This window comes from Mobula hypostoma, chromosome 4 (assembly GCF_963921235.1).
Source record: "Mobula hypostoma chromosome 4, sMobHyp1.1, whole genome shotgun sequence".
NCBI lineage: Eukaryota > Metazoa > Chordata > Chondrichthyes > Myliobatiformes > Myliobatidae > Mobula > Mobula hypostoma.
Window position 1 is genome coordinate 3,683,017 of NC_086100.1, and position 26,391 is coordinate 3,709,407.

Consider the following 26,391-nt stretch of genomic DNA (forward strand, 5'->3'; position numbering starts at 1 on the left):
AACAACGAGGACACATCAGCCACTTTTATAGGTTCATTAGGCCACTACAGACCAGAAACCTGCTCTGCAGTCCATCTCATCCATGCCAAACGGTTCATCTACCTAGTCTTATCGACCTTCTGTACCCGATCTCTTAATTGTTGAAATCGAACCTGCATCCACCACTTCTTCCACACTCGCGCAACGTACAGAGAGTGAAGAAATTCCCCCTCATGTTCCCTTTAAACATTTCACCATTCACCCTGAACCATATCGTGCCCACAAATTGCTAATCCTAACCTGCACATCTTTAGAATGTGGGAGGAAGCCAGAGCACCTTGACGCTGCCCTTGTGACTGTGTGGGTTATGTATCAGCTTCTAACAGACCCCGATCGCTGGCCCTGGAAACGCTATGCTACTGTGGCTCTCTAAATTTGTACAGCATTCACGTAGGCATGCTGTTGAACAGGCTCAGCCGTGGATATACACAAGCCAGTGTACAAACCAGGGCAATGCAATATGGAGAACAAGTTGTTGCCCGTGCAGCAGGTTTCCCTCTCCGCACAGTTGATGAATTCAAAACACTGGTAGAAACCGATACAGTTTGACACCAAACTAGCGTCACAGGAGTTGCCAGTCAGTTTTGAACTGAACATGAGACTTCCTTTAGGACTCCTGCTCCCCATTTTATCTCAGAGTTTACTGCCGAAGTCTTCTCCATAAGTAGGTATCGCTGCAAGGTAGCAGAAGTTTGAGATGAGAGATTTCCTTCTCGAAGATGAGGTGCCAACTATGCTTGACAAGCCTCATCTACCCAAAGCGAATGATTTTAATGTGCCAGTAACCTGCCTTTGCCCCTTCTCCTGTCAGTAGAAATGGTTCCGCCGGGCTTAGTAGCTAAGCCACAGCAGAAAGCCAGGAGCTGGACTTGGCTGTCGGAGGCTGTTTGAGACACATGCCATTGGGAGCATTTATTTACTTTGTGACGCAGCGTGGAGTTGGCTCTTCTGGCCCTTTGAGCCAACCCCTGAGAAACCTGATATACTCTAATCTAATCACAGGGCAGTTTACAATGACCAATTAACCTACCTGAACATCTTTGGACTGTGGCAGGAAACCAGAAGACCCGGAGAAAACCTATGCACAGGGAAGACGTACAGAGATTCTTTACAGAACAATGCCAGAACTGAACTCCAAACTCTGGAATGCCCTGAGCTTTAATAGCATTGAACGAACCGCTACGCTACCACTTAATAAGTAGCGGGAGCTTATCTCCACTACCTCCCCCGGCTATGACAACCTTAAGGAACCAGGGAATTCATGATTCCTTGGATAAAGAAACAGTCTAGATCCTACTGCAGCAAGACCTGGACAATCTCCAGGCCTGGGCTGAGAGGTGGCAAGTAACATTTGAGCCCAGGAATGGCGATATCCAACAAGAAATAAACCCAGCTATCATCCACAATATCTGGTATCAGTATTGTCAAAGTGTCCCTCACACCAACTCTCCATATCGCCAAGTTTGCCATTGACCAGAAACTGAACTGAAGTCACTGTGTACATAATCTGCACGTAATAAAGGGCGGGACAGAGGGGGAAAAAAAAACATTCAGCTCTTGCTTTCTGGTGCTCAGACTCTCTCCCCCTCTTAAATGAATAGTTCTGCACACTGTTTCTGTGTCCAATTTGGTCTCCTATTCTATTTTCAGGGCTTCAGTTATTCTAGCTGGTTTGGGATTCAGTTCCAAAATGCAGAAGCAAGTAACGAGGTAAGAGATAGCAAAAAATGATAATGCTGTTAAAATTGATTAGGGGAAATATCAGATAGTATTTTATCAGTAATACCACTTATCAGTTATAGAGCATTATATGATGTGCAACATAGATTTAGAAAATGCTGGAGAATCTAATAAGTTAGGCTGCATCTGTGGAGAAGAATAAACGGTTGAGACTTCATGTCAAGGCCCTTCATGGGTCTGGGCCCTCTTGACTTGCCGAGTTCCTCCATCAGTTTGTGTGTGTTGCTCAAGATTTTCAGCATCTGCAGAATCCCTTGTGTCTGTGTGTACATTACCCATTTCCTTTTGTAATCTCTTGTCATTTCTTTCTTCTCCTTTCTCATCTCATCCATTGAGTTTGGAAGCAAGAAGTGATCTTATTTCAAACATCAGATTCGAAGGATGCCTGCCTGGGTTAATGTGGTGCTGTTTCTCCTTGCATCTTGGATTTAGGGCTGTAGATTGGAAAAGGGGTTGACTGTTTAATTCCTCTTTCCATTTCCATTCCGATATGTTGGTCCATGACCTCCTCTACTGTCAGGGTGAGGCCAAACTCAGGTTGTAGGAGCAACACCTCGTATTCCATCTGGGTAGCCCCCAACCTGATGGCATGACCATTATTTTCTCAAACTTCCAATAGTTTCTAATCCCCCCCCTTCTCTTTTTCCATTCCCTCCCTCTGTTTCCCCTCCTCCTCTTTCGCCCATGACTCACTGTCTTCTTCTATCAGATAACTACTTCTTCTGTATTTTACATCTTCTACCAATTCCCTCCCACCTTCCTCCTCACCTGGCTTCACCTATCACCTTCCAGCTTGCACTCTCCACTTCTTATTCTGGCTCCTGCCCCTTTCCTTTCCAGTCCTGCTGAAGGGTCTTGGCCTGAAATGTCAACTATTTATTTCCCTCTGTAGGTACTAGCTGACCTGATGAGTTCCTCCAATATTTTGTATGTGTTTCTGTCTAAGGAGAGAAGATATTTCTTAAGGGGTCACAAGTATTCAGAATATTATGTCATGAAGATCTGTGTGCACTGAGTCAGTATGCGCTCAGAAATGGGATTGATAGAGCTTTGAACTGACAGGACTTTGGGATTATAGGTTTGTTGGATTTTGATGTTTATAATGCAAGGTTCTTTTGCAATTCAAGAATGAGGCACAGAACTTGTTGCTTCATGATCGTTTTATTGAGTGTTAATAGCACAAAGGAAATTGAAAACACACAGTAACAGAAGCAGAGGCGAGTCATGGAAGGGAGAGAAGAAGCAAAGATGGCAGAGTCTTGTGGGCTCTTTTTATAACCGTAGATCAGAGATTTTCTATTTAAGTTCATTGATGAGAGTTAACCAATCAGATAGCCCCTATTCAAATATTACAACACCAGAGAAGCTTCCAGAGCTTTCCAGAATGATACAAAGAACTGTAACCACTAGAGGGTACACTGAACAACTGCGGATATGTACTGTGAGCACTATGAAAAATAGTAAACAGTTACATGTATATAAGTAGGTATATACATTACAAGCAAAGAAAATAGTCCAATACAGCAGGCTTCAGACAGGCCAGTCTTGATGCTAATTGTTGAATTTGCTGGAGTTTTCTTGAACGGAGGAACGTGATGGAAGCACTGTACAACTGCTCTTGTCACTCATGTTTATATTCAAGAAAGCAGCATCCTTCTTCAAAGACCCCTAGTTCCAGTTTGTACCCTCTTCTCACGATTACCATCGGGCAGGAGGTACAGGAGCCTGTGATACCACACCACCGGGCTCAGCAACGCTTACGACTCAACAGCCCTGAGGCTCCTGAACCACTGTGAATAACTTCACTCATCTCACTCTGTACTGCTTCCACAATCTACAGACTCACTTTTAAGGATTCTTTACAGCTCATGTTCTCAGTATTACTTTCTTTTATTTGCATAGTTTGTCTTCTTTTGCACGTTGGGTATTTGTCAGTCTTTGTTTATGTATAATTTTTCATAAATTTTATTAGATTACTTTATTTTTCAAGTTCAAGTTTATTGTCATCTGACTGTACGTGTATACAACCAAACAAAACAATGTTTGTTCAGACCACAGTGCACCCACAAAATATATATCACATACAGAATAGAAAGTGAAATATTACCACAAATAAAGCAAATATAATTCAAAATGCATGTAGTGTGCAGCACAGCTAAGCAGTACAGTAAAGAACTCACTGTCCTAATTATGAGACCTTGTTGGTGGCAGGGTATTCAGGGTGTTTTCCTGTAAGTGACTGCAAGAAAATGAATCAAAGTACATTTATTATCAAAGTATGTGTGCAGTATACAACCCTGATATTCATCTTCCCGCCGACAGCCACGAAACAAAGAAGCAGCATGGAACCTGTTCAAAATAAAATCAAACACCCAGTGCACAAAAAGCAAAGATTGTGCAAACAGCAAAACATGAGTGAACAACACACAGAATATTAACTGTCAAACTGCAGAGTCCTTGAAACAGTTGAGGAACATTCAGCTTAGTTCAGTTCATTTCAATTTTGCACTGTGTCATTGATTAACTGCAGGCTGTGGAGCCAGTCCGACATATAACATGAAATGCAGAGTCCTCTGAAATGAGTCCAATCCACAAACCACACCAATCAAACCTTCGCCAAGACCCAAGACACCAGCAGCAGCAAGTGAGAGGGAGAGGGGAACCAGTCAAATGCAGGTAGATGGCGGTGAACACCCACTTGCCTTCTGCTCTCATCTTCATTGATTTCAATCTTACTCAATGCTCTAGTCGGCGAGTTGGTCAAGAATTGGAGTTGATCACGGGTTTACATTGTGCTACTATGCCACATGCTCTGTTCTCAACCACGCCGAATTCCCTTGGGGAAAGCAAAAGTGCCAGTTCGGTCATTCAGTCCACAAACACATTATCAAAATGTACATTCCAGGCTCCAGTCACACACAAATTAGTAGTAGAAGTGTATTTAAAAGAAGAAAGAAAAGAAGTGGTATCGTGGACTGTCTGCAGGATGTCGCTGTTAGTCATGTTTGTCGCTGGTGCCATCTTGCCTGTTCATGGTAGTATATGGTAAAATAGACATAGTTTGATAGTATATTTACTTTGAACTTTCATTCTCTTCCATCTTCCCGCAAATGCATCCTGTGCCTCTCTTTGTGAATTTGAAGCTGATACGATAGTTTTGTTCCAGAAACTGATTGTAATGGTATTTTTTTTTTGCAGGGAGTTCTCTGGCGGCTGGAGAATGAGGCTGGCATTAGCCAGGGCATTGTTCGCCAAGTAAGTGGTTCATCTGCCATGTCACCGTCCATACCCAGTTTAAAGCTGGTGACCATAGTGGCTGGGCTTTAAATAGAGATATGGATCAGATGCCTGTTTTACAAACCATTGAATAATGGAGCAGGCTTGTGGCACTTCACACAGGAACAGGCCATTCAGCCCACAGTGTTCTGCCTACCAATTAAATTAGTAGTCATATGGTAACCTAACTAATCCCCTCTTCTGCCTGCACAACGTCCATATCCTTCCATTTTCCTCACATTCATGTGACTATCTAAACGTCTTTTAAAAGTCTCTGATGGGGGGGGCGTCACGTGATGACGTGGGATTGAGACGTGTAAATCCAGCTCTCCCGCAACAAACCAGCAAAGTACCGTTTAAACAAAACAAAGTTAATAAATATTTTCTGAAAACTATTTATAAACTTTGCAAGACTACTTTACAATATGCCTCCTAAACCACAACAAAAGAAGTCTGCTGTTGTGAAGCAGCCGTGAGACGGGAAGAAAAAAGGGCCTACTGCAACGATGGAGCCTCGGACTCAGGTTGGATCTCCTTCGGTAGAACAGGGAGCAATGGCGGTGATAGCGGTTTCTCCGAAGAAGATGCCGGAAATGCGCATGCGCAAAGAAGAGTGCATGCGCAAATCGACACAACTCAAACTACAAGAACCGACAGCCACTGCAATTGAAAATGACTCAGAGTCAGAATTGGATTCTGCAGAGAACACAGGTGAAGAAGAGGAGGAAGAATTGGAAGCGATTGGAAGTAAAGGAGATGATAGAGACATAAGAGAGGCTATATTGCAATTAACGGCTGAACTAAGAAAAGTAAGAGAAGAGCTTAGAGATATGAAGATGTGCTATAATAAAGTTATGGAAAGACAGGACAAAATGGATAAGAAGCTTCAGAAGATGGAAAGAGCAATGGGGCATATGAATGATAGAGTGGAAAAAACAGAAAATGATCTGCTTGTCTGAAACTTGGAAAGAAATCGACTCTTGGAGAAAGTGGACATGTTGGAAAATTTCAGTAGACGTAATAATATTAAAATTGTTGGTCTTAAAGAAGGTACGGAGGGAGAAAAACCAATAGAATTTTTTCAAAGATGGATCCCGGAAGTTTTGCAAATGGAAGAGGAAGTTCGACCAACTGAAATTGAGCGGGCACATAGAGCTTTACGACCAAAACCAAAAGATGACCAATATCCACGATCGATTTTAATAAAATTCTTAAGATTTCAAGACAAGGAAAGGATTCTACTGGCAGCTGCTCGAGCTGCCAAGGATAGAAAAGGGCCATTGATGATTCAAGGGAGCAAAGTTTTTTTCTACCCTGATATAAGTTATGAACTTTTGAAGAGAAGGAAGAAATTTAATCCAGTGAAAAAAACCCTATGGGATCACGGTTATCAATTTGTATTGCGTTATCCTGCAACCTTGAAGATTTTTTTGCCTGGTGGAGAAAAAAGATTTTTTGATGACTACCAGAAAGCGGAGCAGTTTGTGCGAGATTCTCTGAATATCCACCAGATACAAGAACAAATCCAGGGGAGCGAGATAGATTGAAGATGAAGATTGGGTCAAAGAATGGACTTGTTGGATTTTTGAAGGTGGATGAATGTATAAATATATTATTAATTATACGAGGAGGGTAAGAAAGGTTAAAATTGGAGAAATATTAGTTGGGAATAGTAACACTAATTTTGTCTGTATATATATAATTTTTTTTTGTTGCGGGGGAGCTGGAAGAAGCACTGACCAATTGCTATGCTAATCATGTGTGCAAGCGTGGCTTTTGCCACGACCCGTAAAATGGAGGGGGGTAGTGTTGTGTATCTTTTCATTCACAACATTAGTGGGGGGGGTATTTTGTTTTTTTCTTTTTTTGTATTCTTTCTATCTTTTTTTTTCTTTTTGCCTGGAGGGTTGGGAGGGAGACACATAGCAACATGGTGAAGTTCAAAGAGATTCCCCAAGGAACTATGAGAGTTGAGAAGATAAGTAATGTTTTAGATTGGAGTAACTTTGTTAAGAATAATGACTAATTTATTGAATTTTTTGAGTTTTAATGTTAATGGGCTTAATGGACCAGTGAAAAGAAAAAGAATCTTAAGACATATTTAAAAAATGAAGATTGATTTAGCTTTTTACAGGAAACGCACCTAACAGAAACAGAACATCAGAAACTAAAGAGAGATTGGGTGGGTAGTGTTGTTGCGGCTTCATTTAATTCAAAAGTGAGGGGAGTAGCAATTTTGATCAATAAAACGTTACCAATTAGAATACAAAATGCAATAACTGATTCTGCGGGGAGATATGTGATTATACATTGTCAACTTTTTTCTGAACTATGGACTTTTATGAATATTTATGCACCAAACGAAAATGATGCAAAATTCATACAAGAAGCTTTTTTGAATTTGGTGGATGCACATGAAAAAATATTAATTGGAGGAGACTTTAATTTTTGCTTAGACCCAGTCTTAGATAGATCAACCAAGGCTGTTATAAAATCGAAGGTAGTAAATTTAACTTTATCATTGATGAAAGATTTAAATTTGATTGATATATGGAGAAGAATCAATCCTAAAGAAAGAGACTATTCGTTCTATTCTCATAGACATAAAACTTACTCAAGGATAGATTTTTTTCTATTGTCAATGCATATTCAACACAGAGTGAAAAATATGGAATATAAAGCAAGAATATTATCAGATCATTCTCCTTTATTAATGACAATAATAATGGCTGATAAGGAAGAAGTGGCTTATAGATGGAGATTTAATTCAACATTATTAAAACGTCAAGATTTTTGTGATTTTATGAAAAAGCAGATTCAATTTTTTTTGGATACAAATTTTCATTCAGTGGATGATAAATTTATATTATGGGATGCGATGAAAGCATATCTTAGGGGCCAGATAATAAGTTATACGTCTAAAATTAAGAAAGAATATATGGCAGAACTAGATCAATTGGAAAAAGAGATTACAAAAATAGAAAAAGAATCTCAAAGATATATGTCAGAAGGAAAACAAAGGCAACTTGTCAATAAGAAGTTACAATATAATACGCTTCAGACATATAGAATGGAAAAAGTAATTATAAGAACTAAACAAAGGTATTATGAGTTAGGTGAGAGAGCACATAAAATTCTTGCCTGGCAGTTGAAAACAGAACAAGCTTCCAAAACAATAAATGCAATTAGAACAAGGGCAAATAAAATATCTTATAAACCTCTTGAAATAAATGAAACCTTTAAAAATTTCTATTCTGAATTATATCAATCAGAATCCCAAAATGATGTTAATGAGATAGAAAAGTTTTTATCACAAGTATCTCTTCCAAAATTGAATTTGGAAGAACAGAAGGGATTAGATATGCCTTTTACATTAAAAGAAGTTGAAGAAGCTTTAGGACCACTCCAAAGTAATAAATCTCCAGGAGAAGATGGTTTTCCACCTGAATTTTATAAAAAATTTAAAGATTTATTATTTCCTCTCTTTATGGAGCTAATACGTCAAGCAGAAAAAATACATAAACTTCCAGAATCTTTTTCAACATCGATTGTAATAGTATTGCCAAAAAAAGATAGAGATTCTATAAAACCAACATCATACAGGCCTATTTCTTTATTGAATACGGATTATAAAATAATAGCAAAAATTTTATTGAATAGATTATCTAAATATTTACCAAAATTAATACATATGGATCAAGCAGGATTTATTAAAAATAGACAATTGGCAGATAATGTAACCCGGCTACTCAGTATAATTCATTTGGCACAAAAAAGGGACGAGAAGAGTATAGTAGTAGCCTTGGATGCAGAAAAAACATTTGATAGATTAGAATCAGATTTTTTATTTAAAGTATTAGAAAAATATGGGTTAGGAACATCTTTTATAAATTGGATTAAAACTTTAAATTCTAACCCTAGGGCTAAAGTAGTGACAAACTCTCAATTTTCAGCACCATTCCAGTTAAAAAGGTCAACTAGACAAGGTTGTCCATTATCACCTGCTTTATTTGTACTGACGATAGAGCCATTAGCAGAACTAATCAGAATTGATCCAGATATTAGAGGTTTTAGAGTTAATCAGGAGGAATATAAAATTAATCTTTTTGCCGATGATGTTTTGATCTACTTAACAAACCCACAACATTCGTTACATAAATTATCTTCTAGATTGGATGAATATGGGAAGGTATCAGGTTACAAAATAAATTGGGATAAAAGTGAAATTTTACCTCTTACTAAAGGAGACTATAGTCAATGTCGATTAGTAACCCAATTTAGATGGCCGGTAAATGGTATAAAGTATTTAGGTATAAGACTTGATAATGATGTAAAGAATTTATATAAATTTAATTATTTACCACTATTGAAAAAAATTCAAGAAGATTTTGACAAATGGATGATACTACCAATAACATTAGTAGGTAGAGTCAATGTTGTAAAAATGAATATATTTCCTAGATTACAGTATTTGTTTCAAACATTACCAATACAATCGCCACAGAAATTTTTTCAAGAGTTAAATAAAGGTGTGAGAAAATTTCTTTGGAAAGGTAAAATGTCAAGAATATCATTGGAAAAATGGACATGTAAGTTTGGGTTAGGAGGGTTACAACTTCCAAACTTTAAAAACTATTATAAAGCAAATCAACTTAGATTTATTGCATCTTTCTTCGATGATCGAAAACCAGCATGGATTAAAATAGAATTAGACAAGATAGGAGAAAATAGACCTGAAGATTTTATATATAAATGGGAATCTAAATGGATACGGGAAAAGAAAGAATCTCCTATATTAACACATTTGATTGATCTATGGAATAAGATAAATGTGGATAATGAAACACAGAAATCTTTATTAGCAAGGAGACCTTTGTTCCAAAATAGACTTATTCCTTTTACAATGGACAATCAATTTTTATATAATTGGTACCAATAAGGGATTAAATTTATAGGAACATACATCAAAGTTGCTGGTGAACGCAGCAGGCCAAGCAGCATCTATAGGAAGAGGTGCAGTCGACGTTTCAGGCCGAGACCCTTCGTCAGGACTAACTGAAGGAAGAGTGAGTAAGGGATTTGAAAGTTGGAGGGGGACGGGGAGATCCAAAATGTTAGGAGAAGACAGGAGGGGGAGGGATAGAGCCGAGAGCTGGACAGGTGATAGGCAAAAGGGGATACGAGAGGATCATGGGACAGGAGGTCCGGGAAGAAAGACAAGGGCGGGGGGGTGTGACCCAGAGGATGGGCAAGAGGTGTATACAGAGGGACAGAGGGAGAAAAAGGAGAGTGAGAGAAAGAATGTGTGCATAAATATGAGTAACAGATGGGGTACGAGGGGGAAGTGGGGCCTTAGCGGAAGTTAGAGAAGTCAATGTTCATGCCATCAGGTTGGAGGCTACCCAGACGGAATATAAGGTGTTGTTCCTCCGACCTGAGTGTGGCTTCATCTTTACAGTAGAGGAGGCCGTGGATAGATATGTCAGAATGGGAATGGGATATGGAATTAAAATGTGTGGCCACTGGGAGATCCTGCTTTCTCTGGCGGACAGAGCGTAGATGTTCAGCAAAGCGGTCTCCCAGTCTGCGTCGGGTCTCACCAATATATAAAAGGCCACATCGGGAGCACCGGACGCAGTACATCACCCCAGTCGACTCACAGGTGAAGTGATGCCTCACCTGGAAGGACTGTTTGGGGCCCTGAATGGTGGTAAGGGAGGAAGTGTAAGGGCATGTGTAGCACTTGTTCCGCTTACACGGATAAGTGCCAGGAGGGAGATCAGTGGGGAGGGATGGGGGGGACGAATGGACAAGGGAGTTGTGTAGGGAGCGATCCCTGCGGAATGCAGAGAGAGGGGGGAGGGAAAGATGTGCTTAGTGGTGGGATCCCGTTGGAGGTGGCGGAAGTTACGGAGAATAATATGTTGGACCCGGAGGCTGGTGGGGTGGTAGGTGAGGACCAGGGGAACCCTATTCTTAGTGGGGTGGTGGGAGGATGGAGTGAGAGCAGATGTACGTGAAATGGGGGAGATGCGTTTAAGAGCAGAGTTGATAGTGGAGGAAGGGAAGCCCCTTTCTTTAAAAAAGTAAGACATCTCCCTCGTCCTAGAATGAAAAGCCTCATCCTGAGAGCAGATGCGGCGGAGACGGAGGAATTGCGAGAAGGGGATGGCGTTTTTGCAAGAGACAGGGTGAGAAGAGGAATAGTCCAGATAGTTGTGAGAGTCAGTAGGCTTATAGTAGATATCAGTGGATAAGCTGTCTCCAGAGACAGAGACAGAAAGATCTAGAAAGGGGAGGGAGGTGTCGGAAATGGACCAGATAAACTTGAGGGCAGGGTGAAAGTTGGAGGCAAAGTTAATAAAGTCAACGAGTTCTGCATGCGTGCAGGAAGCAGCGCCAATGCAGTCGTCGATATAGCGAAGGAAAAGTGGGGGACAGACACCAGAATAGGCACGGAACATAGATTGTTCCACAAACCCAACAAAAAGGCAGGCATAGCTAGGACCCATACGGGTGCCCATAGCTACACCTTTAGTTTGGAGGAAATGGGAGGAGCCAAAGGAGAAATTATTAAGAGTAAGGACTAATTCCACTAGACGGAGCAGAGTGGTGGTAGAGGGGAACTGATTAGGTCTGGATTTTATAAGAGATTGTTTTGAACGAGGTATATTGATGTCATTTGAACAATTAAAGGATAAATATAAAATATCAAATAATACTTTCTTTTGTTACTTTCAATTAAGGGCTTACTTAAAAGGTAAGCTGGGTCAAACAATGTTTTTGCCAAAACCTAATGAAATTGAAATTTTAATTCAAAAAGGGAAAATTAAAAAATTTATTTCTTGTACGTATAATTTGATTCAAGAACAGACAATTAAACAAGGAACCCATAAGTCAAAGCAAAAATGGGAAACAGATCTGAATATTAATATTGATGAAACAAATTGGTCAAGACTCTGTCTTGACAGTATGACAAATACAATAAATGTTCAACTTAGATTAGTACAATATAATTTTTTACACCAATTATATATTACACCACAAAAAATAAATAGATTAAATTCAAATCTATCCGATAAATGTTTTCGGTGTAATCAAGAAATTGGTACTTTTTTACATTCTACTTGGTCTTGTTTTAAAATTCAACCCTTTTGGATAAATTTAAGAGTCTTATTGGAGCAAATTACTGGAACTCAACTTCCACATAACACTGTATTATTTCTATTAGGTGATATTGAAGGGATAAAGCCGAAACTTAAATTGAATAAATATCAGAAAGAATTTATAAAAATTGCATTGGCAGTAGCTAAGAAGACTATAGCAGTTACTTGGAAATCGGATTCGTATTTAAGTATGGATCGTTGGAATAATGAAATGGCTAGTTCTATTCCACTCGAAAAAATTACTTATAATTTAAGAGATAAATATGTAACATTTTTGAATATTTGGCGCCCTTATTTACGAAAGATAGGATGGCATATTTAAGTGCTCGGATAAAGATCTTGGTCCCTTGGAGAAAGTAACAAATAATTATACCAAATTTAATTTGAATCCCATGGAGCATGTGGAAACCTTCCAATACCCAGGCGGCTCTTTTCTTTTTTTTTCTCTTTTCTTTCTTTTTAGGTAGGTCTATATATGGGGGGGGGGAGGGAGGGTTAAGGGGAGGGGGGAGGGTAGATTTTATCTTTTCATGTATTCTTTTTGAAAACTTAATAGAAATTATATTACAAAAAAGAGGTCTCTGATGTACCACCACCACAGGTAGCGCATTTTAGGCACCCACCACTCTCTGTGTAAAAATAACTTGTCCTTCACGTCGGTTTTGAAATTACCCCCTCTCACCTTAAATGCATGCCCTCTGGGATTAGACATTTCAACTCTTGGTAAAAGATATTGTCTGTCTTCTCTGTCAATCCCTCTCATAATCTTATAAACTTGGATCAAATCTCCCCTCAGCTTCCACTGCTTCAGAGAAAACAACCTAAGTTTGTCCATCCTCTGGTGATAGTACATGCCCTCCAATCCAGCCAGCATTCTGGTGAACCTCTTCTGCAAAACCCCCTCCAAAGCCTCATCATCCTTGATAGGTAGGCTGGTGCTGGTGATGCGTTGGGCAGTTCTGACTACCCATTGTAGAGCTTTCCTGTCCGTCACGGTGTAGTTTCCATACCCTGCAGTGATATAGCATGTTAGGATGCTCCCTACTGCACATCTAGCATGATGTACATACATGTGCATATAGGGAACTTGTATGGGATCCTTCATGATATAACTGGCCATTTTCCAGCACCTTTCTAAATATATGTCCTTGATAGTTGGTAGGCTGGTGCTGATGATGCACTGGGCAGTTTTGATTACCCATAAGACCATAAGATACAGGAGCAAAATCAGAGCTTTGGCCCATTAAGACTACTCTGCCACTTCATCATTGGCTGATCCATTTTCCCCCTCAGATCAAATCTCTTGCCTGCTCCTTGTATCCCTTCATGCCTTGACTAATGAAGAATCTGTCAACCTCTGCATTAAGTATATCCAATGACTTGGCCTCCAGAGCCGTCTGTGGCAACTAATTCCACAGATTCACCACTCTCTGGCTAAAGAAATTCCTGCTCATCTCCGTTCTGAAAGGATACTCCTCTTTTCTGTGTCCTCTTGTCTCAGACTCCACCACCATGAGAAACATCCTTCTCCGCATCCACTCTGTCGAGGCCTTTCAACGTTCAATAGGTTTCAATGAGATCGCCCCTCTTTCTTCTGAATTCCAAATGAGTAGAAGCCCACAGCCATTAAATGCTCCTCATGTGACAAGCCTTTGAACCCCAGAATCATTTTCATGAATCTCCTTTGAACCCTTTCCAACATCAACACATCCTTTCTTAGATAAGGGGCCCAAAATGCTCACAATGCTCCAAGTGAATCCTCACCAGTGCTTTATAAAGCCTGAACATTACATCCTTGCTTTTATATTCTGGTCCTCTCGAAATGAATGCTAACATTGCATTTTTCTTCCTCGCCATTGACTCAACCTTTATTGTGGAGCTTTCTGTCCTCTGCAGTGTGCAGTTTAAACTCCATGCCTTAGTAATGTATTGTTCCATCTTTCAATTGGGGCTTTTTTTGCTCACAGTTATCGTTTGATGTGCTTTGTCAGCCTGAAATGTGAGGCAGAATTGTTGCCTTGCTGGTAGTTGGGGTACAAGCCTGGAACAACAATGTAATGTTAATATGTGATTTGACAGCTATCTACATTAATCTCTCTCTCCTCTCTCAGACCTGATCTTCTGCTACTAGATGGTAAGTTGCCTCTTTCAGACATGCAATTCATGTGTTACCTTATGTACTCCGATGAAAGGGTTAATGTATGGGGAGCATATGATGGCTCACTGGAATTTAGAAGAAAGAGAAGGGATCTCATTGAAACCTACTGAATATTCAAAGCCCTAGATGGAGTGGAATAGAGCGGACATGGAGAAGATGTTTCCTATCGTGGAGAATTGTAGGACTTAAAGGAACAGCCTCGGAATAGAGGGATGTCCATTTAGAACCTTCTCTGCCACTAAGCCCGTTGTGTCTGCTCCACTGTTCCATCGTGGCTGATCCCTTTCAACCCCATTCTCCTGCCTTCTCCTCATAACTCTTGACACCTTTAATAATAAAGAAGTTATCTACCTCCACTTTAAATATACCCATTGACTTGGCTTTCACAGCTGTATGGTATTGATTTCCACAGATTCACCATGCTCTGGCTGAAGAAATTCCTCCTCATTTGTGTTCTAAAGGGACATACCTTTATTCTGAGTCTATTTACCAGGACGCAGCCCGGGTTAGAGAGCATGTCTTACGAGGATGGGTTGAGTGAGCTCAGGCTTTTCTCTTTGTGGCGAACGAGGACCAGAGGTGACTTGATAGAAGTGTACAAGATGATTAGAGGCATTATAGAGTGGACAGCTGGAGACTCTTTTCCAGGGCAGAAGTGGCTGGTATGAGAGGGTATTACTTCAGATGTTGGAAGAAAATATTAGGAGAGATGTGAGAAGTATATTTTTTACAGAGTGATGGGTGCATGGAGTGCCTTGCCAGGGGTAGTGGTAGAGGCAGATACAATCGGGTCATTTGAGAGATTCTTAGATAGGCATGTGGATGATAGAAAAGATGGAGGGCTTTGTGGGGAGCGGGGAGTGTTAAATTAATCTTAGACTGGATTAAAGGGTGGGTATAACATTATGGGCCAAAGGGACAGTTTGTTCTATGTTCTGAGTCAGAAGAATAGGCTGGAGAGGGATAATAAATCAGCCGTGATGGAATGACAGAGCAGATTCAATGGGCAGAATGGCCCAGTTCTGCTCCTGTGTCTTAGTCTTGTGGTCTTAACTGGTTGCCCCTGTCCCTGCAAGGGGAATTGACACAGTTTTACGAGCAACTGCACTTTTCATCTACTTAAAGTGTCTGTAGACCATCTCCATTGAGGTGTTTGAGGTTGAAAATGAAATAGCTGGCTTCAGATGTTAGTAGAGAATACTGCAAGGCTGGTTCACTGGTTCACGGTGAGACTGACTATGGAGAACTGCATGCCCCCAGCTGTTTGGTGAACGAGTCCCTCATGCCACCGGGTTGCCTGTTGCAGCCGCCCGGGGGAGGAGACCCCTGAGGCGACATGGTGTGGCATCCTTGATGGGTTGGGGGCTAGCCCCTCTCGACGATGCTGTTCTCCAGTGTTCGCTCGGTGGAAGAGAAGCTGGATTGTATTCGTCTGTGACTACACTGGCACGTAATGATCAGACTGCTGCAGGGCTTGTTCGCACCCACAACATCCCATGCAACATCAATCTACAGAGCAGAATGCCCAGGCACGAGATAGATTATTATTTTTTTGTGACTGTATGTTTTACTGTTACTGTAATAGAAACATAGAAACTAGAAAAAAGGTGCAGGAGTAGGCCATTCGGCCCTTCGAGCCTGCACCGCCCTTTATTATGATCATGGCTGATCATCCAACTCAGAACCCCGCCCCAGCCTTCCCTCCACACTCCCCGACCCCCGTAGCCACAAGGGCCATATCTAACTCCCTCTTAAATATAGCCAATGAACTGGCCTCAACTGTTCCCTGTGGCAGAGAATTCCACAGATTCACCACTCTCTGTGTGAAGAAGTTTTTCCTAATCTTGGTCCTAAAAAGCTTCCCCTCTATCCTCAAACTGTGGCCCCTCGTTCTGGACTTCCCCAACATCGGGAACAATCTTCCTGCATCTAGCCTGTCCAATCCCTTTAGGATTTTATACGTTTCAATCAGATCCCCCCTCAATCTTCTAAATTCCAGCGAGTACAAGCCCAGTTCATCCAGTCTTTCTTCATATGAAAGTCCTGCCATCCCAGGAATCAATCTGGTGAACCTTCTTTGTACTCCCTCTAAGGCAAGGATGTCTTTCCTCAGATTAGGGGACCAAAACTGCACACAATACTCCAGGTGTGGTCTCACCAAGGCCTTGTACAACTGCAGTAGTACCTCCCTGCTCCTGTACTCGAATCCTCTTGCTATAAATGCCAGCATACCATTCGCCTTTTTCACCGCCTGCTGTACCTGCATGCCCACTTTCAATGACTGGTGTATAATGACACCCAGGTCTCGTTGCACCTCCCCCTTTTCCTAATCGGCCACCATTCAGATAATAATCTGTTTTCCTATTTTTGCCACCAAAGTGGATAACTTCACATTTATCCACATTAAATTGCATCTGCCATGAATTTGCCCACTCACCCAACCTATCCAAGTCACCCTGCATCCTCTTAGCATCCTCCTCACAGCTAACACTGCCACCCAGCTTCGTGTCATCCGCAAACTTGGAGATGCTGCATTTAATTCCCTCATCCAAGTCATTAATATATATTGTAAACAACTGGGGTCCCAGCACTGAGCCGTGCGGTACCCCACTAGTCACCGTCTGCCATTCTTAAAAGGTCCCGTTTATTCCCACTCTTTGCTTCCTGTCTGCTAACCAATTCTCCACCCACACCAATACCTTACCCCCAATACCGTGTGCTTTAAGTTTGCACACTAATCTCCTGTGTGGGACCTTGTCAAAAGCCTTTTGAAAATCCAAATATACCACATCCACTGGTTCTCCCCTATCCACTCTACTAGTTACATCCTCAAAAAATTCTATGCGATTCATCAGACATGATTTTCCTTTCACAAATCCATGCTGACTTTGTCCGATCATTTCACCGCTTTCCAAATGTGCTGTTATCACATCCTTGATAACTGACTCCAGCAGTTTCCCCACCACCGACGTTAGGCTAACCGGTCTATAATTCCCTGGTTTCTCTCTCCCTCCTTTTTTAAAAAGTGGAGTTACATTAGCCACCCTCCAATCCTCAGGAACTAGTCCAGAATCTAACAAGTTTTGAAAAATTATCACTAAAGCATCCACTATTTCTTGGGCTACTTCCTTAAGCACTCTAGGATGCAGACCATCTGGCCCTGGGGATTTATCTGCCTTTAATCCCTTCAATTTACCTAACACCACTTCCCTACTAACATGTATTTCGCTCAGTTCCTCCATCTCACTGGACCCTCTGTCCCCTACTATTTCTGGAAGATTATTTATGTCCTCCTTAGTGAAGACAGAACCAAAGTAATTATTCAATTGGTCTGCCATGTCCTTGCTCCCCATAATCAATTCACCTGTTTCTGTCTGCAGGGGACCTACATTTGTCTTTACCAGTCTTTTCCTTTTTACATATCTATAAAAGCTTTTACAGTCCGTTTTTATGTTCCCTGTCAGTTTTCTCTCATAATCTTTTTTCCCCTTCCTAATTAAGCCCTTTGTCCTCCTCTGCTGAACTCTGAATTTCTCCCAGTCCTCAGGTGAGCCACTTTCTCTGGCTAATTTGTATGCTTCTTCTTTGGAATTGATAGTATCCCTGATTTCTCTTGTCAGCCACGGGTGTGCTACCTTCCTTGATTTATTCTTTTGGCAAACTGGGATGAACAATTGTTGTAGTTCATCCAAGCAACCTTTAAATGCTTGCCATTGCATATCCACCGTCAATCCTTTAAGTGTCATTTGCCAGTCTATCTTAGCTAATTCACGTCTCATACCTTCAAAGTTAGCCCTCTTTAAGTTCAGAACCTTTGTTTCTGAATTAACTATGTCACTCTCCATCTTAATGAAGAATTCCACCATATTATGGTCACTCTTACCCAAGGGGCCTCTCACGACAAGATTGCTAATTAACCCTTCCTCATTGCTCAAAACCCAGTCCAGAATAGCCTGCTCTCTAGTTGGTTCCTCGACATGTTGGTTCAAAAAACCATCCCACATACATTCCAAGAAATCCTCTTCCTCAGCACCTTTACCAATTTGGTTCACCCAATCTACATGTAGATTGAAGTCACCCATTATAACTGCTGTTCCTTTATTGCACACATTTCTAATTTCCTGTTTAATACCATCTCCGACCTCACTACTACTGTTAGGTGACCTGTACACAACTCCCACCAGCGTCTTCTGCCCCTTAGTGTTACGCAGCTCTACCCATATCGATTCCACATCTTCCCGGCTTATGTCCTTCCTTTCTATTGCTATGTTGTGACTGTTGGTATTTGGTTTTGTACCTTGGGTCCGGAAGAACACTTTTTTTTGATTAATTATATACAGCTGAATGACAATTAAATCTGAGATTGATATTTGGATTCTCAGAAATAACTTTCTGATTTTCTCAGAGCCTACAAACATGTTGGACGTGCGAGCCATCTTGTGGCTGGAAAACTACTTGCAGGTGAGTCTTTACTCTGTTGGCCCTCAGTACCTTCTCTGCCATATCACTGTGTTGCTTTCAGTAAGGAGAAGGCAGAAGCCTGGGGTTGAGAGGGATAATAAATCAGCCGTAATGGAATGGCGGAGCAGACTCATGGCTTGAATGGCCTAATTCTGCTCCTGTGTCTTATGGTCTTATGGTCCCTTTGCACCTCTGATTTCTTATAACCATATAACAATTACAGCACGGAAACAGGCCATCTCGGCCCTTCTAGTCCGTGCCGAACTCTTACCCTATCCTATTCCCACTGACCTGCACACGGCCCATAACCGTCCATTCCTTTCCTGTCCATGTACCTATCCAATTTAACTTTAAACGACAACATAGAACCTGCCTCAACCACTTCTGCTGGAAGCTCATTCCACACAGCTACCACTCTCTGAGTAAAGAAGTTCCCCCTCGTGTTACCCCTAAACTTTTGTCCTCTAATTCTCAACCCATGCCCTCTTGTTTGAATCTTCCCCACTGTCAATGGAAAAAGTCTAACCACGTCAACTATATCAATCCCCTTCATAATTTTAAACACCTCTGTCAAGTCTCCCCTCAACCTTCTAAGCTCCAAAAAATAAAGACCTAACTTGTTCAACCTTTCTCTGTAATTTAGGAGATGAAACCCAGGCAACATTAGTTAATCTAATTCAGTGAAAATAAATCCATGATTTCAGATAGAGTGGATGTGGAGAGGATATTTCCTATAGTGGGGGTGCGTATGTTAGGCAGAAAGAGGTGAATCCATGGAATTCATTGCCACAGACTGCTGTGGAGACCAAATCATTGAGTATATTTAAAGTGGAGGTTGATGGGTTCTTGATTAGTCAGGGCATCAAAGGTTACGGGGAGAAGGCAGGAGAATGGGTTGAGAGGGATAATAAATCAGCAATAATAGAATGGCGGAAAGGACCTGATGGGCTGAATGGCCTCATTCTCCAATGTGTTATGGTCTTGTGGTGTTCCTTTCCAGACCTGGCAGTCCACTATTCTGGTGGTGTCGCATGATCGCAATTTTCTAAATGCTGTGGCCACTGACATCGTTCATCTGCACTCACACCGCTTGGAAACATATCGGGGTGACTATGAGAACTTCGTGAAGACTAAAGAGGAGAGGTTGAAAAATCAGCAGCGGGAGTATGAGGCTCAACAACAGTATAGAGAGCACATACAGGTATTTATCTTTGCACAGGGAGCACGGATGGCTTTCTACCAGAAAGGTTCAATATCACTGGCATGTCATGAAATTTGCTCTTCTGTGGCAGCATTGTATGACAATAATAAAACTATAAATAACAATTTTGAATATATTTTAAAATAATATTTAAGTATTGCAAAAAGAGCAAATAAAGAGTGAGGTAATGTACATGGGTTCATTGTTCATTCAGAAATCTGATGGCAGAGGGGAAGAACCTGTTCCTAAAATGTTGAGCGTGTGTCTTCAGGATCCTGTACACCCTCCTTGATGGTAGCAATACGTTGATGGCATGTTCTGGCTGATGGGGGTCCTTAATAACCTCACCTTTTGAAGGTGTCCTCGTTGCTGGAGAGGCTAGTTTTATGATGGAGCTGTACAACTTTCTACAGCTTTTTCCGATCTGCACCTAGGCACGGGGAGATGCGGGTGAGGTACAGACCAGCCATGATCTCCAAATCAGAATCAGGTTTAATATCACTGACACATGTTGCGAAATTCGTTAACCTGCTGACCTCTGTCTCCGAGGTCTTTGTCAGGTTGTTCTTCAAGTGGGTAAACCCTTGCAAGGCCACTGGCCCAAAAGGGGTACCTAGTAAGGCTCTGGAAACCTGTGCTAACCAACTGGTGGGGAATCCAAAGACAACTTCAATCTCTCATTGCTACTATCAGAAGCTCCCACCTACTTCAAAAGGTCAACAAGAAGAGTAGTGTGAGCTGCTTTAACAACTGTTGTCCAGTTGCACTTACATCTATGGTGGTGAAGTACTTTGAGAGGGACTGGTCTTGAATCCTCTGGATCTGACCACGTGGCAAGATTCTGAGAATGAAAGGAGGTTGAGCGAGCTAGGACTTTTCTCTGAAGTGAAGGAGAATGAGGTGGGCTGTTTAAAGCTGTACAAGATGATAGCAGGCATAAACAGGACAGCCAGAGGCATTTTCCCAAGGCAGAAATGGCTGATAGGAGGGGGCACACTTTTAAGATGATTGGAAGGAAGCGTTAGTGGATATCAGAGGATTTTTTTTTAAATAGAGAGTGGTGGATATGTGGAATGCACTGGCGGTGGGGGGTGTGGTACATTAGGAATATGGGGTGCCACGGTAGTGTAGTGGTAAGTGTGATGATATTACAGCTCGGGGCATTGGATTTCAATTCCATCGCCCTCTGTAAGGAGTTTGTACATCCTCCCCATGAACCGTGTCGATTTCCTCCCACAGTCCAATGATGTACTAGTTAGTAGGTAAACTGGTCACTGTAAATTGTCCTGTGATTAGGCAAGGGTTAAATAGGTGGGTTGCTGGGTGGCTTACTTTGTCCAAAAGGGCCTACTCCGTGCTGTATCTCTAAATAAATAATCTGAGAAACTCTTAAATAGGCACATGGACAGTAGAGGAATGGAGGGCTGTGTAAGAGGGAAGTGTTGGTTTAGGTTAACAGGTTGGCACAGCTGAAGGGCCTGGACTGTGCTGTAGTGTTCTATGTTCTATGAAAATGTGTGAAGCCAAGTGCTGATTTTCTATTAAACAAACCATATTTCTCAACCCACTAGGTGTTCATTGACAGATTCCGATACAATGCCAACAGGGCTTCACAAGTACAGAGCAAACTGAAACTCCTGGAGAAACTGTGAGTATTGGAGACACACAGCTATGATAGCTTTGAAAGAAAGTCAAAACAATCCCCTAATTAGTTGGACTTGCTGTTCTTGCTGTCTTGAGATTGTTGCAAATAAAATCAGTTTGTTGCCAAGGATTGGTTTTGAAAACATATGACATTAGTAGGCCCTCTGTTAATCAGGGTGGACACAGAAGTTGCATCCTAGTTGTCATATGCAAGTCAGGGCAGTACTGTATAGAAAGCATGTGGTTCCCCAAGCAGCAGGCTCCACCTCTCCACCCAGCTGGTCCATCCAAAAGGAACAACACAGACTAATACAGTTTGGAACCAGCGGCATTGCAGGAGTTGCCAGTCAGCATTGAACTCAACATAGGAATCCTTAGGGACTCCAGCTCCGGATTTTTCCTCTGGGTTTACCCAAGCCTTCGCCATAAGTGGGTATAGCCGTAAGGCAATGGATGTTTGAAAGCAGAGCTTTCCTTCTCCTGGATGAATTGCCAACCACCAGTGCTCAAAGCGACTGGTTTTAAGATACCAGTATCCCGCCTTTGCCCCTTCTCCTGTCCGTAGAAATGGTTCCGCCAAGCTTAGTAGCTAAGCCACACGTGAAGGCCAGCACTTGGTTGTCAGAGGCTATTTGAGGGCACACCATTGGGAGCATTTAATAGGGAGCTATTTCCCCGCTCTCCAGCTATCGCAACCTTTAAGAACCATGTATCATTGCTCCCTTGGTTAGTATTCCATAGGTGAATAGACAAGTTTAGGTGTAGTTCTGCAACCATTTAATCATTATATGTGTGGTCATTTAGATCAAACACTGACATTTAACCAGTTCTTTATGCAGCTCATTAAAGAAATCAATAAAATACTTGTGTTTTTATCTAGTTCCCAACTAGCTCCCCTTCCCCATCCTAACAACTTTCTACAGGAGCATCATCAAGTGTGTCCTGTCTGGCTGCATCATTGCGTGGTACAGAAGTCACAATGCGTTGGACCGCAAGACACTACAGAGGACAGTAAAAACTGCCAAGGGGATCACTGGTGTCTCCCTTCCTTCTCCTCCCCCTCCCTCCGTTTGTGATATTGACCAAGAGCATTACAGTCAAAGGGTCCAAAGCATTGTCAAGGAATCCTATCAGCCATCCCACAATCTCTCTGACCCACTACCATCAGGAAGGAGATACAGGAGCATCAGGACTAGGACTGTCAGTCTGGATAACAGCTTCTTCCCTCAGGCTGTAAGACCAATGAATACCCTGCCACTACCGAGGTCACATCACTAGGACAGCGAGCTGTTTACTGTTTTTCTGTGCTGTGCACTACATGCACTTTGAGTTATATTTTATTAACTTATTTATTGGTAATATTTTGTTCTATGTGCTGTGCTTGATGTAGGCTGTGTGGTTGCACTGTGGTCTAGAGGAACATTGGTTGGTTGTATGTACATACAGTCAGATGACAATAAATTAGAACGTGAACTTGTAAGCAGAGTAGTGGCTTGATTTCTCTGCCAGCAACAGACCATGCAGCATTCAGTGACTTAGTGGGTTGTAGATGGCTACTGACTAACTACCATTTGCTGCACCCAGGGCTCCATCAAATACTGGATGGAGAGGTTTACGTAAGCTGTCCAGGATTTTACCTAGACCTTTGGTCCCCTTATCTCAGAAGAAGTGTGCTGCATTGAAGAAGATCCAGAGGAGATTTATGAGAATGATTCTAGGAATGAAAGGGTTAACGGATGAGGAGTGTTTGCTGGCTCTGGGCCTGTACTTGCTGGAGCTTAGAAGAATTGGGGGGTGGCCCTCACTGAAACCTATTGAAAGGCCTAGATAGAGCGGATGTGGAAAGAATGTTTCCAATGGTGGGGAGCCTAGGAAACATTCTCTAGGCCAGTGGTCCCCAACCACTGGGCCACAAAGCACGTGCTACCGGGCCATGAGGAAATGATATGAGTGAGCTGCACCTTTCCTCATTCCCTGTCAGGCACTGTTGAACTTGAACATACGGGTTACCAACTGTCCCGTATTTGCTGGGACATCCCTTATATTGGGCTAAATTGGTTTGTCCCGTATTTTCTGTGCTAAGGTAGAGAGTTCCTATGAAATCTTTCGTGCCAAAATGGTGTAAAGTGAAGAAGCAATTACCATTAATTTATATGGGAAAAATTTTTGAGCGTTTCCCAGACCCAAAAAATAACCTAACAAATCATACCAAATAACACATAAAACCGAAAATAAGTAACACTAACATATAGTAAAAGCAGGAATGATATGATAAATACACAGCCTATATAAAGTAGAAATAATGTATGTACAGTATAGTTGGGAAGATGAAGGCAAAACCGATTTGTGGGGAAAAAAAATCGGCACGTGCGCACGTCACGCATGTGCACACAGGTGCCCGTGCAAGGCTTCATGGTCATCGTAGTCTTTCTAGGGGTAAAGTGTCCCGGGATTTGACTGCTACTTTTGTCCCTTATTTTGAAGTGAGAAAGTTGGCAACCCTCACTGTAAAAGACATGTTGCGGTGAGCTTAACCCTACTTGAACACCCCCCAAAACTATTAAACCGGTCCGCGGTGCAAAAAAGGTTGGGGACCCCTGCTCTAGGCACAGCCTCAGAATAGAGGGATATCCATTTAGAACAGCGATCAGAATAGTGAGTCTGTGGAATTCATTTCCAGAGATTGCTGTGGAAGCCATATCTTTGGGTATTTATAAACCTGAGGTTGATTATTTCTTGATTAGTCAGGGTATCAGAAGTTACAGGGAGAAAGCAGGAGAATGGGGCTGAGAGGGATAATAAATCAGTTGTGATTGAATGATGGTTGACACTTGATGGACTGAATGGCCCAATTCTGTTCCTATGTCACATGGTCTTATGGTTTCTGGCCAGAGATCTGTTAATGCAGTCTCCCAGGACAGTGGTCCTGGACTGACTGATTACAGTTTAGTTTATAAATAGAGCATTACAGTACAGTACAGACCCTTCATCCCACGCTATTGTTGTGCTGAACTTTTAACCTAATCCAAGATCAATTTAATGCTTCCCTCCCACATTGCCCTCTATTTTTCTATCATCCTTGTGCTTAAATGCCCCTAATTTATCTGCCTCTACCACCACCCCTGTGTTGGATTCTGATGTTTTTGATTCAAGGTTCTTGTGGAAGTCAAGAAAGTGGTGTGAAACCTGTTGCTTCACGATCATTTTATTAAGCGATAATAAAGCAAAAAGAATTGGAAGCATAGAGTTGCAAAAGTCTAGTAGCTAAGAGCAAAGAACAGAAAAAGACGAAAACACGGCTGTCCAATGTGTTGATCCCTTTTGTATCCCACAGATAAGAGACATTCAAACTTGTAAATAAGAGTCAACCAATCAGATGACCCCTATTTAAATAATACATTGCCAAGAAGCTTCCAGAATCATAAAGCACTGTAACCACTAGGGGACACAATGAACAATTGCAAATGTACATTTATTAGTCAAGGCATTTAGTTCAAAAGTCAGGAAGTTGTATTGCATCTTTAGAAAACTCTTGTGAGGCCACATCTGGAATATTGTAACACACACAAAAAGTGCTGGTGAATGCAGCAGGCCAGGCAGCATCTATAGAAGGAGGTACAGTTGAAGTTTTGGGCCGAGACCCTTCGTCAGGACTAACTGACAAAGAAGGGTCTCAGCTTGAAGCGTCAACTATACCTCTTCCTATCGATGATGCCTGGCCTGCTGCGTTCACCAGCATTTTTTTGTGTGTGTTGCTTGAATTTCCAGCATCTGCAGATTTCCTCGTGTCTGGATTATTGCATACGGCTCTGGTCACCCCATTGTAGGATGCATGTTGAGACTTTGGAGAGGGTGCAGAACAGGTTTACCAAGAAACGGCTTAGATTGAAGGGCATGCCCAACGAGAGGTTGGACAAACTTAGGTAGCTGAACGAACTCTGCAGCAGCAGAGATTGAGGGGAGGTTTATAAGATGAGAGGCATAGATACAGTAGATAGACGGTATCTTTTTCCCAGGGTTGAAACGTCTAATAGCAGAGGGTATGCATTTAAGGTGAGAGGGAGTAATTTCATAGATGTGGGGGTAAATACTTTTGCACAAAGTAGTGGGTGCCTGGAATGTACTGCCTGTTGTGGTAGAGACAGAAAAATTTGGGACTTTTAAGAGACGTTTAGATATGCACATGAATGTGAGGAAAATGGGCGGATATGGACATTGTGTAGGCAGAAGGGATTGGTTTAGTTGGCCATTTGATTACTAACTTATTTGGTTCAGCACAACATTGTGGGCTAAAGGGCCTGTTCCTGTGTTTTATTTTCTATGTCATGGGAATAAGCTGCTGCTTGATGGATCAATTAAAATGGTATATTTACAGTGGCTATATTAAAATGCTATATTTTTGTAATCTATTGTGCAAAAAAGACTTATTGTTGTACAGAAACTGAAATTACTACCTGCCAGTTCTGGAGTCGCAGCAGACGGCTGTTGTTTTGGTTTATGGATTACAGAGGAGATGGTGCTTGTTTTGAGGCAATTAAGGGATATAAATCCCCAGGGCCTGACAAGAAAACCCTATGGACCTTGCGGGAGCCTCGTACAGAACAGTTATTTAAACTGTCCTTAGCCAGAGGATCGGAGGGTAGCTAATCATTTTCCATTGTTCAAGAAAGGCTCTAAGAATAATCCAGGAACTTGTGGGCCAGTGA

The 26,391-nt window shown here is 41.7% G+C and overlaps 1 protein-coding gene across 2 annotated transcripts in view; it reads left to right on the forward strand.

Annotated features, from left to right (window-relative positions):
- Positions 1-26,391, forward strand: part of abcf3 (ATP-binding cassette, sub-family F (GCN20), member 3) — a 172,589-nt gene that overhangs the window by 109,624 nt on the left and 36,574 nt on the right. For both annotated transcript variants that reach the window (XM_063045252.1, XM_063045253.1), the window contains exons 9-14: positions 1,690-1,749; positions 4,978-5,034; positions 14,333-14,355; positions 18,785-18,840; positions 19,841-20,041; positions 21,613-21,689. In XM_063045252.1, the coding sequence (XP_062901322.1) occupies positions 1,690-1,749; positions 4,978-5,034; positions 14,333-14,355; positions 18,785-18,840; positions 19,841-20,041; positions 21,613-21,689 (474 nt within the window). The remainder of the gene's footprint in view (positions 1-1,689; positions 1,750-4,977; positions 5,035-14,332; positions 14,356-18,784; positions 18,841-19,840; positions 20,042-21,612; positions 21,690-26,391) is intronic.